Source organism: Ochotona princeps, chromosome 15 (assembly GCF_030435755.1).
Source record: "Ochotona princeps isolate mOchPri1 chromosome 15, mOchPri1.hap1, whole genome shotgun sequence".
Lineage (NCBI taxonomy): Eukaryota > Metazoa > Chordata > Mammalia > Lagomorpha > Ochotonidae > Ochotona > Ochotona princeps.
The window spans coordinates 53,986,642-54,003,294 of NC_080846.1; the positions used below are offsets into that span (position 1 = coordinate 53,986,642).

A 16,653-nucleotide genomic window follows, 5' to 3' on the forward strand; every position below is an offset into this window, starting at 1 on the left:
TCTTTATCTATCCTGGTACTACTGCAGTGACCAGCTCCCCTTGGGGCTGCCTGGGTCTATTCTGTAGTCTCTGAGTGAGGAACCGGAAATTGCAGAAGAGGCAGAGATGCTACTGCCTGAGCGCAGGGAGACAGAGCAGTGGCCTCTGTTCTGTGAAGCTGTACCAGCAAGGGAACCAATAGAGCCCACACTGGCAGAAAGGACTGTGAAGGCACACACCTTCCCTGGCACTGATGTGAACACTGGGCCTGGGTGAGAGGTGGCCTGGCTGGGCAGATGCCTGCCCAGGTTCCTGGGCTTCCTGAGAGTAGGGTGGAAAGAACTAGCTGACATCATCAGCTTTTCCCGCCTTGCCTGTCCTTGTCCCCTGGAGGGGGACACATGTAGGTGGCCAGCCACAGGAGCAATAGCAAGGGAAGTGCGTTGCACAGGAGAGGACAGGAAAGGTTTGGTTCCTGGCCTCACCAGCTGTGCTCTGGGGGCCAGAGTGTGGTTTCCAGATGTGATCTGTGAACCAGATGCCGGAGGTCGCGCCACTGGGACAGATGTGGCCAGGCCTCCACCTTTATTGGGTGACTCCTTTGTGGAAGGGAAAGTCAGCAGGTCCTGGGTGTGCACAGGCGTGAGTGGCCTAGATGGCAGCTCCAAGTGCTGCCTGCCTCTGCGTCACTCCACGGCGCCCTGCCTCCCTTTAGCTTCTCTTGTGAGTCCCACTGTGGTTGGAGTGAGAAAGGGGTCTGCTCTTAGGAGAGGGCCACAGAGCTGTGTGTGACAGTCCCCTCAGCTGCCAGCCTACCTGGTGCCTGCCCCTCTGGCTGCTGGCCAGGAGCTGAGGCCTGGCCAGCATGTTTCCCAGGCCTCGGGGATCTTGCTAGTTGGCACATGAGTTAGAGGTCTGGACCCTGTCCTTGGTTCCCAGGGTGGAGCTTCGTGCCTGACATTTTAGGAACCCCTACCATCTGAGTGGAGGCTTCTCCGGGAGGCAGTGTGGGAGGGCCAGGATCCTTCCTGGAACAGCAGGAGTCCAGCAGGCTGGCGTGTAGTGGCTTCAGCGTGGACTGAGTCCAGGGCAAGCAAGGAGGTGAAGGATACCACTCTGTTGCCAGCTCAGTCGCCCCCCGGGCTCCAGAGTCAGCGGGATGGAAAGTGGGATTCCAGAGCCTGTGCAACTCCTCCTCTCCCCTGGGCTGTGCGGGTTTTTCTGCCTTGCCTGACTGCCCTTTCACCTCTGTGCAAAGTGTCAAGATCCCGAAAATAGCAGTGTAGACTCAGACAGGAAATGAGAAGGGGGCGGGGAGCTGGAGAGCAGACAGACAGGAAACGGGAGGCCTGTCGGCCCCTAGAGAGGAAGCTAACTTCAGGCAGCTCTGGTGTCGGCGTCAGCCAGAGCCTGCTGCCAAATCTCAGCCGGCCTGGTGCTCCACTCAGCCTCCTCCGTAGCTCTGGGTGCGGTCGACCAACACGGTGCTGGTGCTCCAGTCCTGGGGACAAGTGGCCCGAGAGGGACACCTCTCGGTTATGCCACAGACTCCCAGGTGTCTTGCAAGGGTCGAGCACTCGACAGATTGGGGAGTTCTGTTCCTGAGGGCCTTGGGATGAACCTGCCATCCCCCCCCACACCCGCTAGACTTTGATTCCAGGGTCATCTCAGCCTCCAAGGACTCATGGCAGAGAGTGAAATTGTCCTCAGACCCGTCCACCTGCCAGCCTTCCTGGCTGAGTGGCCGCCGAGTTCCTGATGGTCCCCAGCCTTTCCATGTTCTGCAGGACACTTGGTGCTGGCTGCACATGGCACACCCACACACCCTCTGCTCACTGGACTGTGCAGAGCTCCTTGCCTGCCTGATGTACCCTTGTCTCAGACACCTCTCCTTGGCTGGGATGGCTTTAGGGCACCCTGTCAGGCGCAGCTCTGGACGCAGTCTGTGATCGGAGCTCTGAGCGCCTCTCCAGGTCTCCATGTGAGTGAGCACAACGTACCCAACTCCTGTTAGGCTCAAAGCACATAGGAAATGGCTGAGCCGGGGCCCTGTCCTTGCCCCCAGCAGTTGGAAGCCCTTCCGTGATGAAGCCTTTCCTTTCCACACTCCTGGCTCTCCTGCCTCAGGGATGTCCAGGCCAGTGATCTGACCACAGATAGATGTGTCATTTTAAAGAAAACATGTATTTTCATTTTATTTGAGGGACAGATGTATCTACTGAGTCACTTCCCAAATGATCACATAGCTGGGGCTGGGCCAAACTGAAGCCAGGTGCTCAGAATTCAGTCCGGGTCTCCCCAGAGGGTGATGGGGACTGAGCCCTCATCTGCTGTCCCCCGCCCCCCGCCCGGGTGTGCATTAGCAGGAAGCTGGATTAGAAGTGGAGAAGCCAGGACTCTACCCACACTCGCTGACGTGAGATGTGGCGCCATGCATCCACATCATGAGTTTTCATTTTGAGAGTCTTTCCAGCTTGGTTCTAGGTTCTGCAACCTTAGCAGAGACCCTCATGCTTCGTCTGCAGGTGGGTTCGGGAGTTTCTGAATGATGACAACAAAGGCTTGGATGCGCTGGTGGATTACCTGTCCTTTGCCCAGTGTTCTGTCATGTGAGTAAACCCCTGCCCCGAAGGCTAAGCTTAGGGGCTGTTGGGGAGTCCACTGTGATTCCAACTGTGAAGACACAAATGGGAATCCCAGCCCAGGAAGAAGTGGCTCAGATATTGGGTGGAAGTGGAGGGGTGGGTCAGCAAGGAGACCAGTTGGCTGGAGCCGATGAGGCGTTCTGACACATAGGAGGATGGAGACACTGAGCTGGGACTCAGGACCCAGAAGATCCATGTGCCTGTACCCAAGCTGCCCAAGGGAACAGCTGGTACCTTCCCATACTCTGATGGGAGTAGGTTCCTCCAGGGCATTGCTGAAGAACCCAACAGCAAGTGTGACCTTTGACCTGGGCAGGAAAGGGGAGCATTCCACAGTCCTTTTCAAATTGGCTGTGGTGAGAGTTCGGGATGGGGGTGCAGTGCAGTGGGAGGACTGGTATGTGTGGGCGAGGGGGTCGGGTAACTTTCGAGGCGTGCAGAGCTGGGTTTGGGTCTTGGCTCTGTTGTTTGCCACCTACATGGCTCCAGCAAGCTTGTGTCCACTTCTGGGCTGGTTGGCATCGGGAACTCAGAGGTCTGTGTGTAGGGAGCAGGCTGTGCTGGTGCGTGCAGGGGGAACACCTGAGGGCTGCACTGTGGCGACAGTGGCCACTTTCTGGCTGACTGTATTGCCATTCTGGTGGCTGTCCGTGGCCTTCTCTGCTGGAGTGTCTGGGAGGAAGTTACAGTGGTGACAGGCCTGGTGGTGAGCACAGTTGGACCCAGGCCTTTCAGAATTCAGCCCATGAGAGACCCAGCTTCCCCTTTAGCCCATGACCTTTCCCAGTTTTCCCCACATCCTGGGAAACCCCTCCACTCTGGACCTTGGCCCCAGCCCAGACTTGGGCTTTTTATCCTTGCCTCCTGGTCAGCTTTTCAATAGCAGGTCTTTGGTCTCACCTCCTTAGGGGTTTGAACGAGTGCCTTTGGGATAGCTACACCCCTGGATCCTTGCACACCACACCTCGTGGTCCTCCCATCCCCTTAAAAACAACCACTCTTTTTATAGAAAGAAATGAAAAACATTTGCTGAAGTGGTTTTTTTTTTTTCTGAGTTCAAGGCTTTTTTAGTAAAAAGATGTAGATCTTTTTTCCCAAATAAGCCTGTCTTCGTTGAAAAGCGCACAGATCCCAGCTGCTCTAGAACCTCCGATGCTGCACCGGAACCTCAGTGTTGTGGTGTCCATTGCAGTGTTTTTGGCTTGGAGAGAGTCCGGGTCGAGTGGAAGAGAGAGTGTCATAGGGAAGGTATGAGAGAAGGGTGGGGCCACGCAGAGTTCAGGTGTTGGCATTAATCTGCCAGCTGCCAGTCAGCAAGCCAGGGTGTACTCCACTGATGAGGAAGCCACCAGAACCCGACGAGCAGCTCTCGGGCCAAGGGGATCCCTGTGATGACAGTTCCTGGTCATCAGGACCCCACAGCCTGCTCTGCCCCCCTGGGAACCTCAGGCCTTGTGGATGTGCTCCCCCCTCCCCGTGTGCATCTGAGCAGGGTGCTGTCTGGGGGGAGGGAGAGCCAGTAGGAAGTGCCACCTCAGTCCCTGGAGACCCACAGGGGGAAGCAGAGCGGGGCTTTCTGTGGGTTTGCCTTGGCCGTATTCACAAGCTGAAGCGGGTGAGAGACATGGGTCCCGGAAGCAGGAAGTGACACACAGAAAAATCGGCACAATCTCAGCCTGTAGTTTCTGCCACAGACCCAGGAGCCTCAAGTAGCCATCGCCATCGAGCCCATTAAAACTCAGTCCTGGGTGGGGTGGTGGTCTCCTCCCACAGACCCAATCTGCCCACTCTGGGCTTCCCATAACCACTTCCCTCCCGTGCAGGCCTGCTAGCTCTAGAGCCAGCCACTGGCAGGTTCCCTCAGGGCCCTGCTGCCCTTTGCCGCCTCCAAGGACCTACAGTTGGCTTGTTGCCCACTGCACGCTCTCCAGGGCAGATTCTCTGTGGGAGCCACCACTCCTGAGCTCCCTGTACCCCTGGGAACCCAAGGGGAGGCCCCTCTTGCTGGAGTCGCCTGGTTGACAGAGAACAAAGGGGCTGGTCTCCCACCCTGGTAGTGCTGTGTGCCCTCTGCCCTGTCCTGTGGGGGTGGCTCTCCTACCCAGTGCTGGGTCTGTGCTGCCCAGTTCTACCTTCCGCTCTCGCTACCCTTGCTTCTTGTTGTCCCGAAGGGTGGAGGCAGCCTCGCTGGGGGCCTTGGCTCACGTGTCCTGCCTCTATGTCCGTGTGTGCGCACGTGTGTCCTTTCGTGCTCCAGGTTTGACTTTGAGGGTCTGGACAGTGCTGACGACGGCGCATTTGACAAGCTCCGGTCCTGGAGCAGGTCCATCGAGGACCTGCAGCCGCCCAGCGCCCTGTCGGCCCCCTTCACCAACAGCCTCGCTCGCTCTGCGCGCCAGTCTGTGCTCCGGTATGTGCGCTGCTCTGCCCGCCGCCTCCCGCCCTCGCCCGTGCCGGGCTCGGCCACAGCGTGAGTGCTCAGGCGCCTCCCTCCACCCTTGCTTCCAGGCTCAGCTCTTTTGCCCTCTGCCTGCTGGTCTGTCTCTGGTCTGTCTCTCTGTCTCCTTGACTCTGCCCAGCAGTCTGTTCGGGGTAAGTACACGGCCCTCGGCTGTGCCCACCCCGCCTGGGGCTCCAGCTCTCCCCTCTTCATCCCCTCTTGGGGGGCCTCACTGTCACTGTGCCCTTCCTTCGGGGCCTCTCAGGCGGATGTGTCTCCCACAGGAGCTTGGTGTTCCAGGGCTGACTGGCTACTTCCCTCCCATCTGCTTCCCTCTGGCTCTTCTCTTGTACCTCAGCTGCCCAGAGGCCAGCCCCCAGCCCGCCTGCCCGCCCTGTGCTTCATTCCTTCCTCCAGGCATTTCCTCTCCAGGGCTGTGCATCTGGAGGCAGGCAGACTGGATGCCTCCTCCAAGCCCCTTCTTCCCGGAGGGCCTGCCTCCCCTTGGGTTCTGGTCCTCCAACACCGCTGTCCATCTGCCCGTGGAGGCAGATTCAACCTGTGCTTTCCTGGTTTTTCACGGGGCATCAGGAGGTTGCATGATGGGGCTTGCAGAGCCATTGTCCCTGGCTCTCCTGCACCTTTGGGGAACTGCTGTGCCTTTTGGGGACAAAAAAATGGGGTGAGCACTGTGGGGTGCTCCTACCCCACAAACCATGCAGAAGACACAGTAGCTGGAGGTGGGAGGAGGGTCATCGTGACTGAACATCCATGAGGACATGGAGGGCTCCACAGCCCCTGGGTTCACAGGCCACCGGGGTTAGTGTGTCTTGGGGCCTCTGTATGGCTGCCTGCAGGGACCCATTGCAAGGAGGAGCAGACAGGCTAACCAGCTGCCTCCTGTAGGGTCTCCCTTGGCTCCTCCCTCTTCACTGTGGCTGCCACGGGGCAGCTTGTTGTCCATGTGATGCCGAGAGCGCCTAAGCTGCCCCCTGACAGCCGCCTCTCTCCCCACCAGCTACAGCACCCTTCCTGGGCGCAGGGCCCTGAAGAACTCGCGCCTGGTGAGCCAGAAGGATGATGTCCATGTCTGCATCCTCTGCCTCAGAGCCATCATGAACTATCAGGTTCGGGGGCAGCGCTGGGCACGGGTGCTCTGCCACCTCTGCACAGGCGGCCTGCTGCGGAGCCACCCACCAGGAGACCCACAGGGCTCCCCTTCAGGCCCACTGCTTTCCCTTGCAGTATGGATTCAATCTGGTCATGTCCCACCCCCATGCTGTCAACGAGATTGCTCTCAGCCTCAACAACAAGAACCCACGGTGAGCACTGCCATCTCATTCTGCCAGGCTGGAGGACTGGGCACTGCTCGTGCCTTAGGGTCCTGCAGCCTGGGTGGCAGCCTTGGTGGGCTGCGTCATTGCAGTTAGAGATGAAGTGTCCCTGGCTTCCTCAAGCTCTACGCAGCTAAGAGAGGAATCAGACCCTGCTTTCCCTGCCCCCTTTCTGAAACCCACCCTCTCCGATCACCACAAGGCCCTCCGGAAGGACTAACTCAGCCATGGCTGTGAGCATGTGGTGTCGCGACGGGGAGCCAGCCAGGGGTAACTCTTCCATCTCCCCTTAGGACCAAAGCCCTTGTCTTGGAGCTCCTGGCTGCCGTGTGCCTGGTGCGGGGAGGTCACGAAATCATCCTTGCTGCCTTCGACAATTTCAAAGAGGTCAGTCCCCTGCCTTTCGGTATGGCAGTGTATGTGTATTGCAAGGGAGGAAGTGGGGAGGCAGGCAGGCAGGCAGGCAGGCAAAGGCAGTTGCTGTGCACCCTGAGGCTGTAACATCCCAGTGTTTGAGCAGCCTGCCTGGTCTACTCACCTGCCTCCCAGGCTCCCACTTTATTTTGGAGGGGATGCAGTAAGCCCAAACCAGCACCTCCGTCTTACTAGATCTTAGGACAAGATAGGCTGGGTGAGTTGTCCTGCCCTGACCATGCATCAGAGCCACCTAGGAGCCATGAGCAGTGCAGACCTGCGGGAGGCCTGGGGCCTGCACTTCTTGCGGCTCCGCCATGTGGTTCTGAATCACCTCGGGGAGCACCCAGGCTGCTGGGGCTGTGCAAGGCAGTCTCCTGGGCGGCCCGCTGTGCTGGGAGGGCCTTGGGAGCCCCCAGCCTCCTGCCCAACTCGGACACCCTATCTTCTGGGACATGGAGTTTCTCGACATCCAGCCACAGCTGCTGCTGCTGTCCCACCCCTTCCTCCTCTCTGGACCTCTTCCCTAGCATCCATTGTTCAAGCCAGGAAACAGCTCTTCCTCCTGCAGCCCAGAGGTTCAGAGGAGTCTCTGGACCGCTCAGCCGAGGACTTCCCTGCACGCCAGCCCCTCCCCTGCCTCCTCACCGGGACTCAGCCTCCAGCCTCCACTGCAGCCTTGCTGCCTGTCTCCTTCCTCCTTCCCTGGGATCTCAGCAGCACCAACCCCAGAGGCACCAGGGCCCCGCCCGAGGGACCAGGCTTTCCTCAGCTCCCTCAGCCAGGTCCAAATTCGGAATCCCAGGATGGCCCATTTCCTTGAGACAGCTGTGGTTCAACTGGATCCGAACCAGTCCCTTTGCCACAGTGCTCCAGGCAGCCAGGTCCTGGGGCTTGGCTTCTGTGTGGAACAGTTTCTTTCACTGAGAACATTTGCCTGTCCAGGTGTGCAAGGAGACGCACCGCTTCGAGAAGCTGATGGAGTATTTCCGGAATGAGGACAGCAATATTGACTTCATGGTGAGGAACTGGCCTAGGGAGTGGAGCCAGGCCCACAGTGTGGGTTTTTTTTGTTGTTGTTGTTTTTGTTGTTTGTTTAAGATTTATTTATTTATTGGAAAGTCAACTACAAAGAAGGAGAGATCTTTATCTGCAGGTTCATTCCCCAGATGGCCATAATGGCTAAGATTGGGCCAAGTCAAGACCAGGAGACAGGAGCTGCATCCAGGTCTCCCATGTGGGTGCAGGAGCCCAAACACGTGGGCCATTTTTTGCTGCTTTCTCAGGCGGATTGGCAGAGAGCTAGATGGGAAGTGGAGCAACCAGCACATGCATTGGCACCTCTATGGGATGCTGGGGCAGCAGCTTTACCTGCTGTGTGACAGCACCATGAAGTGTTTTAGTAGTTCGGGTAGAGCCAGAAATGATTCGGCCTGTTCAGCAAATGCTCCTTGTCTGCTTGCGTGCCAGAGAGCGCTTAAAGCTCAGGCCAGTGCCCTGGGTGTGTCTCCAACCTGTGCTGGATTTGGCTTTTGTCCCAGCCCCTTCCTCTAACTCTTCTGCCCTTCAGGACAGGCTCTCCGGTTAGGCCTGGTTGTCCCCCCAAAACCTGCTGACGAACCAGGGGAACTCATTCGGAGAGCCATATCTTCGTGTGCATGTTTTCCCTGTGATTGGCTTGTTTTTGTACCGATCTCAGCTCCTCCCGTTTTCCCGTCATTTTAGTCCAGTTGTGACGATGGTGTCCTCACACCGCCCCATCCTGTGTCTCTGGCTGCTCCTCCCAGGTGGCCTGCATGCAGTTCATCAATATCGTCGTGCACTCTGTAGAGGATATGAACTTCCGGGTCCACCTGCAGTACGAGTTTACCAAGCTGGGGCTGGAGGAGTTCTTGCAGGTGAGCTGGCCAGGTCCACCAGGGTCCTACATGGTCCTTGGAGCCTGCCTGTGACTGCAGCCTGGGCCCTGGGCCCTCCTGCGGGGCTCCCTAGTCCCAACACGTCCTTGGGTGCAAAGATCTGGCAGGACCAGAGCAGGAGTGCCCTCAGGAAGGGTGATGAGGACCGAGTTTCCTCAGAGGCTCTCTGAGTTCCCTGCCTGCTCCCAACAATCTCACCCTGCTCTGCCCCCAGAAGTCAAGGCACACAGAGAGCGAGAAGCTGCAGGTGCAGATTCAGGCGTACCTGGACAACGTGTTTGATGTAGGTGGATTGCTGGAGGATGCCGAGACCAAGAATGTGGCCCTGGAAAAGGTGGAAGAGCTGGAGGAACATGTGTCCCATGTAGGTGATGCTCCCTAGCTCACACGGGTGCTGTAAAGGGTAGGGTTGGGCCATCCCCCCAAGCACTGTAAGAGCCCTGGACTGAATCAGTTGACTCCAGATCGAGCTCCCAGGGAGCCCTTTGAAGCTTGCTCTAACTTGCACCCCTGGAACTCACACTGAGCTCCCAAACTAGGCACAAGGTGGCTTCAGGTTTCAGAAAGTTGGCATGCCTTGAGCCTGTGGCTGTTTCACAAGGATGTCAGACCCTGGGCACATGGCAGTGATGCAGGAAGGCCTCTGACCAAGTGCCTGGAGGGCCCTCTCGGGGTGCTGAGTGCCTAGGTGCTCAGAACCAGCCCTGAACCTGCGCCTGCTGTCCTGCAGCTCACAGAGAAGCTCCTGGACCTGGAGAATGAGAACATGATGCGGGTGGCGGAGTTGGAGAAGCAGCTGCTGCAGCGGGAGAAGGAGCTTGAGAGCATCAAGGTGCCGCGAGGCTGCTGACGGGCCCGGGCTCTGGCGCCGGGGGGTTTTCCTTTGCTTGCCTGAGTCGTGCGCTTGTCCAGGATCCTAATCTTGGTGTACTCATACAGCACACTCAGATGAGGGTGGGCTGATGTCTGTATCCCAGTTTTAATTTGGGGAGGAAATCTGACGCCACAGTGGGGCAGACGCACAAGAGGAGAGGAGCGGATGGGGCAACCCAAGTGGGCCCCTCTGGAGTCCCAGCGCAGGTTCCTACCAGCCTGCACCCGCAGGCACTTCTACTCTCTTGAGGTGCCCTGGAGTCCTAATACAGAGACAGCCCCATGTTTCAGTGTCTGCCCTGCTCCTTGAACCTGATGCTTGGTCCTGCCTCCTTCTCCTAAGTCTGTGCTGTGCTCCACATGGATCTGCCCCGTCTGCTCAGTGCTGTGCTGTTAGCTCAGCAGGGTCTTGTCCAGGGTGTGGCCAGTGCGCACTGTCACAGCGACAGCCTCCTCGCTGGGCCTGGAGGATCCCAGGGGGAGAACAGGCGGGGTACTGAACTGGTCTCCTGTTCCCCGCCTCGTTCCATGTCCCAGCCTCTCCTGACCCTCCTGGGATTCCTCCTCCTCCCAGGCTCCCTAGTTGGGAGTTCCTTGGGTGGGAATTGCTGTCAGTTTTTCTATTTTTGAAAGAACATTTTTCATGTAGGTCATATGTTAGCACAGGCTTAATGAACCACTCAGTAGAGTTCAACAGGTAAACAGCAAGAATATAGGTAGGCAAGGGTTAGAAACAATCAACTGAAAGGACTTAACTCATAGATAGTAAACTTTGAAATATTCACGGATCATGGAAACTACAGTGGGACTTCTAGAGGCCTGACCGCTGTGCCTCCAGCATGCTCTTCCCTGTCTGGCAGGAGACGTACGAGAACACGAGCCACCAGGTGCACACCCTGAGGAGGCTCATTAAAGAGAAGGAGGAAGCCTTCCAGCGCCGATGCCACCTGGAGCCTGGCGCCGGGGGCCTGGAGGGCATGGGCAGTGAAGCCCTGGCCAGGATAGGGCCTACAGAGCTGAGTGAAGGCACACCGGCCTCCGACCTGGACCCACTGGCTCCAGCCCCACCCTCAGAGGAAGCCCTGCCCCTGCCTCCACCACCAGCTCCTCCCCTGCCTCCTCCACCTCCCCCTTTACCAGGTAACCAGGGCAACCACTCCAACCCCTGCCTCATGGGGACCACAACCCCAGTCAGTCAGTGCAGAAGCTGGCTGGAAGATGAGGGCAGTTGTGAGGACCACGAAGATGCTGGCCGTCACCCCTTGCAAATGGCCGAGGAGAGGGCTTAGACTGACAGGAAAAACCAGAGCAGAGCTGGGGAGAACTTCCATCAGAACTCACACTGCTGGCTGTGGTCTCCTCCCGGAGTCCTTTTTGGGCAGGTGGGATGGGCAGAGGGGAGGGAGGCTGTGTGTCCCTCGACGCCCAGGTCACGGAGCTGTCCTTTCTTCGCCAGACAAGTGTCCGCCAGCCCCACCCCTTCCTGGCGCTGCTCCCTCTGTGGTGTTGACAGTGGGTCTGTCAGGTGAGTTGTCCACAGGGTCTTGGGCAGGACTGCTGAGGTCAGGGGAGCGTGTGCTCCACCTGCACCTCACTGGTCCTCCTCCCTGGACAGCCATTCGCATTAAGAAACCCATCAAGACCAAGTTCCGGCTGCCTGTGTTCAACTGGACAGCACTGAAGCCCAACCAGATCAGCGGCACCGTGTTCAGCGAGCTGGACGATGAGAAGATCCTAGAGGTAACCAGTGGCGGCTTGAGGGGCTGGGGTCCAGGTGACTCTCACAAGTAGATTTGCTGGCTTTGGCGGGGGGCAGGGCTGGGGCCAGCTGCCTGGACCAAGCTGGACCATGTGATGTGGATGAGGTCCCAGCATACCCCTTCTCGCTGACTCTGGCCAGGACCTGGACCTTGACAAGTTTGAAGAATTGTTCAAGACGAAAGCCCAGGGCCCTGCCCTGGACCTCATCTGCTCCAAGAGCAAGGCGGCACAGAAAGCTGCCAGCAAGGTGACCCTACTGGAAGCCAACCGTGCCAAGAACCTGGCCATCACCCTTCGCAAGGCAGGCCGCTCAGCCGAGGAGATCTGCAGGGCCATCCACACGTGAGGCTCCCCCCAACCTGACCCCGGACCTCCATCAGCAGCCTGGCAGTCCCTGGGTCCCAGGCTGCTGACAGAACCCTGTGCCGTCTCTCAGCCATCCCCCAGCCTGGCTGGAATGCCCTGCCTCCGGTGTGTAGCAGGCATTGCATGAGGGGCTGGGACTCAGCCAGCCCAGAGCAGCCCACCAGGGCAACAGCACGATGCTGAGCCTGCTGATCAGGAAAGGCAGAAGTACATTAGTCCAGGCCAGGTGCACTGGGTACTGAGATGGAGGCTGGCTTCAGCAGAGGCAGCTCAAAGGAGTGGGCTGAGTCTTGTAGGCTCTGTGCCTCCTGTGCCATGTGAAAAGTGGGGACAGAGGGAAGACGCTGAAGGGCACCAGGGCCAATGTCATGGTGCCACAAGCTGAGCCACCATTTGGGATGCCAGCATCTTCTCCTGGTCTGCCTGGTCAGGCCCTAGCCACTTGGCTCTCCCTATCCAGCTTCCTGCTGATTTGTCTGGGAGCTGGTGAATGATGGCTCAAGTACTTGGGTTCCTGCCACACGTGTGGGAGTTCTGGATGGAACTCATGGCTTTGGCCTGGCCAGCCCCGGCTACTGCAGACATTCGGGAAGTAAACCAGCAGACAAAAATTATCTGTTTCCATGTCTCTTTCTGTCACTCCACTTTCCAGCCAGCTAGCTAGACAGACGATCGGAACAACCAGAAACACCCAGGGGCAGGGAGTGTTCCCCAGGCTGGAGGCAGTGGGTCTGTCTCTGGCTGTGTGGCATGCATGTTCCCCAACCCTTAGCCCTTGCTGGAGCTGGAGGACCACGGGCTGAGGGGGAGGGAAGGGACGGGGCGAGCCCTGAGGGTTCCTGCCTGCCCCACAGGTTTGACCTGCAGACACTGCCTGTGGACTTCGTAGAGTGCCTCATGCGCTTCCTGCCCACTGAGGCCGAGGTGAAGCTACTGCGGCAGTATGAGCGTGAGCGGCAGCCCCTGGAGGAGCTGGCGGCTGAGGACCGCTTCATGCTGCTCTTCAGCAAAGTGGAGCGGCTGACACAGCGGATGGCTGGCATGGCATTCCTGGGCAACTTCCAGGACAACCTGCAGATGCTCACCCCGGTACGGCTCGCGCAAGTTGCCATCTCTGCTGCTGCCCCTCCTCCCTCTGCCTGCCAGTCCTTCCAATACCCTCCCCTGCCCCCATCGCAGCGTGGTGTCACTGACGTGTCCATGTTGCCTTCCAGCAACTCAATGCCATCATCGCAGCCTCTGCCTCGGTCAAGTCCTCGCAGAAGCTGAAGCAGATGTTGGAGGTGGGTGGGGTGGGTGGGGATTCTCGGGTCCTGGCAGGGGAGGAGCCCTCTGTGCCCAACCTTACTTGCTGCCCATGCCCCTTTGGACAGATCATTCTTGCTCTGGGGAACTACATGAACAGCAGCAAGCGGGGAGCTGTGTATGGCTTCAAGCTGCAGAGCCTGGATCTGGTAAGATTGGTGGCAGCTGTTAGGGCCAGGCAGCCTGTGGCAGCAGCTACACAGCTGATGTGCTGAGCGCTCGCCATGTTCCTCTCCTGACCAGCTGCTGGACACCAAGTCCACAGACCGGAAGATGACGCTGCTGCATTTCATTGCGTTGACGGTGAAGGAGAAGTACCCCGAGCTAGCTAACTTCTGGCATGAGCTGCACTTTGTGGAGAAAGCTGCAGCAGGTGAGGGGAGCCAGCCAGGCCTGGGACATTCCCAGAGAGCAAGGAAAAGGAATGCTGGGTCCCTTAGCTGCTGGCTTTTGTCATCTTCTTTTTGACAACTTGGAGTCGAGTGGGGCCACTCCAGAGAGAGCCTTCCTGCAGGCTCCAGGCCTGGCGCAGCCTTCCCAGTAGGTGCAGTGGGCAGGACCAGGAAGGGGGCCCAACTCTCCCCAGCTCCCTTGGGCCCTGCAGTGCAGAGTCCGGAGTGACAAGCAGGGGTGAGCTGAGGCAGCTGTGCTTTGCAGACCTGCACTCTGGGCTGTTGTGTGTGCTTTAGAGCCCTGGGCTCCCAGCCTCCTTTGCCTGGTCCCCACGGGGGCTCAGCTGTGTGTATACTGGTGTATACTGTACTGGGGAAGGGCCAGGGTTTGCTGACTCCCTGGGCCAGGAGGTGGGCACACCAGCTTCTGGGCAGGTTTCAGCCAGGCCCCTGCTGACCACAGTGTCCCTGGAGAATGTGCTGCTGGATGTCAAGGAGCTGGGCCGGGGCATGGAGCTGATTCGGCGGGAATGTGGCATCCATGACAACAGTGTCCTTCGGAGCTTCCTCAGCACCAATGAGGGCAAACTGGACAAGTTGCAGCGCGACGCCAAGACGGCCGAGGTAGCAGGGGAGGAGGCGGTGGGAGTGGCTGTCAGGGACAGCCTGCTGGCTGGCCACACGGGCTGGCAGCCTCCTTGGGAGCCAGGCCCTGGCCCCTGCTCTCTACTCCGGGAGGGGGCCTCTCCTTCCCACTGGGCTGACCTCTCTGCCCACCCTGCCCCAGGAGGCCTACAATGCAGTTGTGCGCTACTTTGGCGAGAGTCCCAAGACCACGCCTCCTTCGGTCTTCTTCCCCGTATTTGTGCGGTTCATCCGCTCTTACAAGGTGAGCTGCAGAGGGAAACGTGTGTGTGGGGGAGAGGGGCGTGGCCTCTTCTGACTCCTCCTCAGCAGCTGGGGAAGGGCCAGCAGGCTGGTGACAGGCCTCTCTCAGCTGTGAGCTGGTGGGCAGGGTGGGGGCCCAGGCCCTTCCTGTCATTGTCTGCAGCAGGAAGTGCCCCTCCAGAGGGTGGCCACCTGGGGTTAGCTGGTCCCCCTGCCACCCACTCTCCATCTCAGTGTCAGCCCCTCCCCTCACAGCCTGTGGGAGCCTCACCCTCACTTCCCCCGTAGGAAGCGGAACAGGAGAATGAAGCCCGCAAGAAACAAGAGGAGGTGATGCGGGAGAAGCAGCTGGCTCAGGAAGCCAAGAAGCTGGATGCCAAGGTGGGTGGGACTAAGTCAGGGCCTTGGCGGAGGGCCAGGCCCAGGGGGCTGGGGAGAAGCCTGGGGCTTCAGGGCCAGAGCCCAGCAGGGCAAGGAGAGGGGCTTTGGGAGTGGCTGCTAGCGTGTACAAGCAGGGCATCCTTGGCCTGCCCTCGCCGTCTACCGTAACTTCCTCCCCCATCCTGATGCCTGGTGCAGACCCCGTCGCAGCGGAACAAATGGCAGCAACAGGAGCTGATTGCAGAGTTGAGGCGGCGCCAGGCCAAGGAGCACCGGCCTGTTTATGAAGGGAAGGACGGTACCATTGAGGACATCATCACAGGTGGGGACCTTTCCCTCCCGGGGCCGAGCAAACTCCCGTGGGCCTCCTCTCCTGCCACCCCATGGGGCTGACCACTGTGTCTCTCTCCTGGGCCACAGTGCTGAAGAGTGTCCCTTTCACGGCTCGTACTGCCAAGCGGGGCTCACGCTTCTTCTGTGAGGCAGCCCACCATGATGAGTCAAACTGTTAGCCTCCAGGGCTGGGTCCTGACAGGTACTGGGCACCACAGCTGCCCCTCTGCATGCCCACTCCCATGCTGGAGCCCCCGCATGACTTGGGAGCCTCCCAGCCATGGAGTCACACACTTCTCACATGTCCCAAGCTCTGAGAAGCGTGGCTTCCCCTGCATGCGCCCTCAGGGAAATGGAATCTCCCACTAACGTCATCCTGGCTTTCTACTAAGACGTGAGGGCGAGGGGTAGGGAGTGGCCAGGCCAGGGCCGGGGCTGGTGCTTGGTTCTAACCACTGAGCTGAAGGCCTTCCTCAGCCTCTGGGACTCTCTGTGTAAGAGCTCCGGCAGGTCCAGTGGCACTTGGGTACCTCTAATCTGCACATCCTGGGTCTCTGTCCACCACCCAGTGGCCCCAGCTACCTGCAGAGCCCTAGCAGTGAGCGAGCCACCTGTCAGGCCTCTTTGCCCTCACAGTGAACCCCTTCCCAGCCCTGCCTGTAGACCCGTCCCCTCCTGGACATGCTATCCCAGCTCCACCTGCCTGTCCATCTATTCACAGGCCTCCACTGCCAGCCCATCATCGTCCGCCACCAAGCCAGGAGTGCTGCCCCGCCTGGCGGCCCTCCTCGGGCTCCAGGCCCCCACTGAGACCTCACAGTCCATGGGGAACCAGGGCCCCGCGGATGCCATGCTGCCGTGCAGCCACCTCGGCTCTCGAGGTTGATCTGACCTTGCCCTGTGGACACTGGGAGGGTCCATGGAGCCTGGCACTTCCCTGCTGCCTCCAGTACTGCGCCTTGCCTCTGAGAGCCTCGACTCTGTTGGAAGGGGTCCCCAAGTTCGGCTCAGGGCTTTGGCCTATACAGGGACAGCGTGGCCCTCTTGCACCAAGCCCAGAGACTGAAGAGGGCAAGTGACCGTATGCATTGCTGTCTATCCTCCCTTAGTCCCACAGTCGGCCCTGACCTCGACCTGCTCATCGCAGATCATGCCTTGCTAGGACCAGGCCCCTGGTGGGGCGGGGCAGAGGCCTGGCTGTCCTTGCTAGAGAAAGGGTGTGCCAACAGCTTCCTCCCTCCTCAGCTGGGGGCAGGGTGGTCTCAGCTCCCTGCCAGTTCCTGTCCAGTGCCTCGGAGGGAACGCAAGGCCCACCCCTTTGTACATGTACCACTGCCCTTTCCTCTGTACATAAACCGCAGACCCTCCCTCTCTGAACAAAGGCTTGAAGCACCATGCCTGTGTCTCCTTTCAAGGCCTGGTGGACGATGGGGATTAAGGGTGGTCTTTCAGCCAGACCTCAGCCAGTGGCGGGTGGAGCTGCACCCGCATGGGGAAGATGAGCTCAGAAGCCTGAAGGGAGGAGAGGCCCTGTGGGCAGCAGCTGGAGGGTTGCAGCCACACAAAGAAGCTGGCCAGCCGTGAGCCACCAGTGCCCTCTGCTGGCCACACGCACCACCATC

At 59.2% G+C, this 16,653-nt stretch overlaps 1 protein-coding gene across 7 annotated transcripts in view; it reads left to right on the top strand.

Moving 5' to 3' along the window:
• Positions 1-16,426, top strand: part of FMNL3 (formin like 3) — a 53,371-nt gene extending 36,945 nt beyond the window's left edge. The window contains exons 5-27 of one of the 7 annotated variants that reach the window (XM_058673747.1): positions 2,506-2,589; positions 4,883-5,095; positions 6,084-6,192; positions 6,311-6,387; positions 6,693-6,786; positions 7,759-7,833; positions 8,601-8,711; positions 8,947-9,096; positions 9,463-9,564; positions 10,466-10,745; positions 11,062-11,130; positions 11,221-11,345; positions 11,506-11,708; positions 12,587-12,821; positions 12,947-13,015; positions 13,106-13,186; positions 13,281-13,410; positions 13,893-14,053; positions 14,217-14,318; positions 14,606-14,698; positions 14,897-15,020; positions 15,119-15,233; positions 15,753-16,426. In XM_058673747.1, the coding sequence (XP_058529730.1) occupies positions 2,506-2,589; positions 4,883-5,095; positions 6,084-6,192; positions 6,311-6,387; positions 6,693-6,786; positions 7,759-7,833; positions 8,601-8,711; positions 8,947-9,096; positions 9,463-9,564; positions 10,466-10,745; positions 11,062-11,130; positions 11,221-11,345; positions 11,506-11,708; positions 12,587-12,821; positions 12,947-13,015; positions 13,106-13,186; positions 13,281-13,410; positions 13,893-14,053; positions 14,217-14,318; positions 14,606-14,698; positions 14,897-15,020; positions 15,119-15,210 (2,779 nt within the window). In that variant the 3' untranslated portion in view covers positions 15,211-15,233; positions 15,753-16,426. The remainder of the gene's footprint in view (positions 1-2,505; positions 2,590-4,882; positions 5,096-6,083; positions 6,193-6,310; positions 6,388-6,692; positions 6,787-7,758; positions 7,834-8,600; positions 8,712-8,946; positions 9,097-9,462; positions 9,565-10,465; positions 10,746-11,061; positions 11,131-11,220; positions 11,346-11,505; positions 11,709-12,586; positions 12,822-12,946; positions 13,016-13,105; positions 13,187-13,280; positions 13,411-13,892; positions 14,054-14,216; positions 14,319-14,605; positions 14,699-14,896; positions 15,021-15,118; positions 15,234-15,752) is intronic. The other 6 variants (XM_058673749.1, XM_012930883.2, XM_058673748.1 and 3 more) reach the window with 6 other exon arrangements.
• Positions 16,427-16,653: the final 227 nt, after the last annotated feature.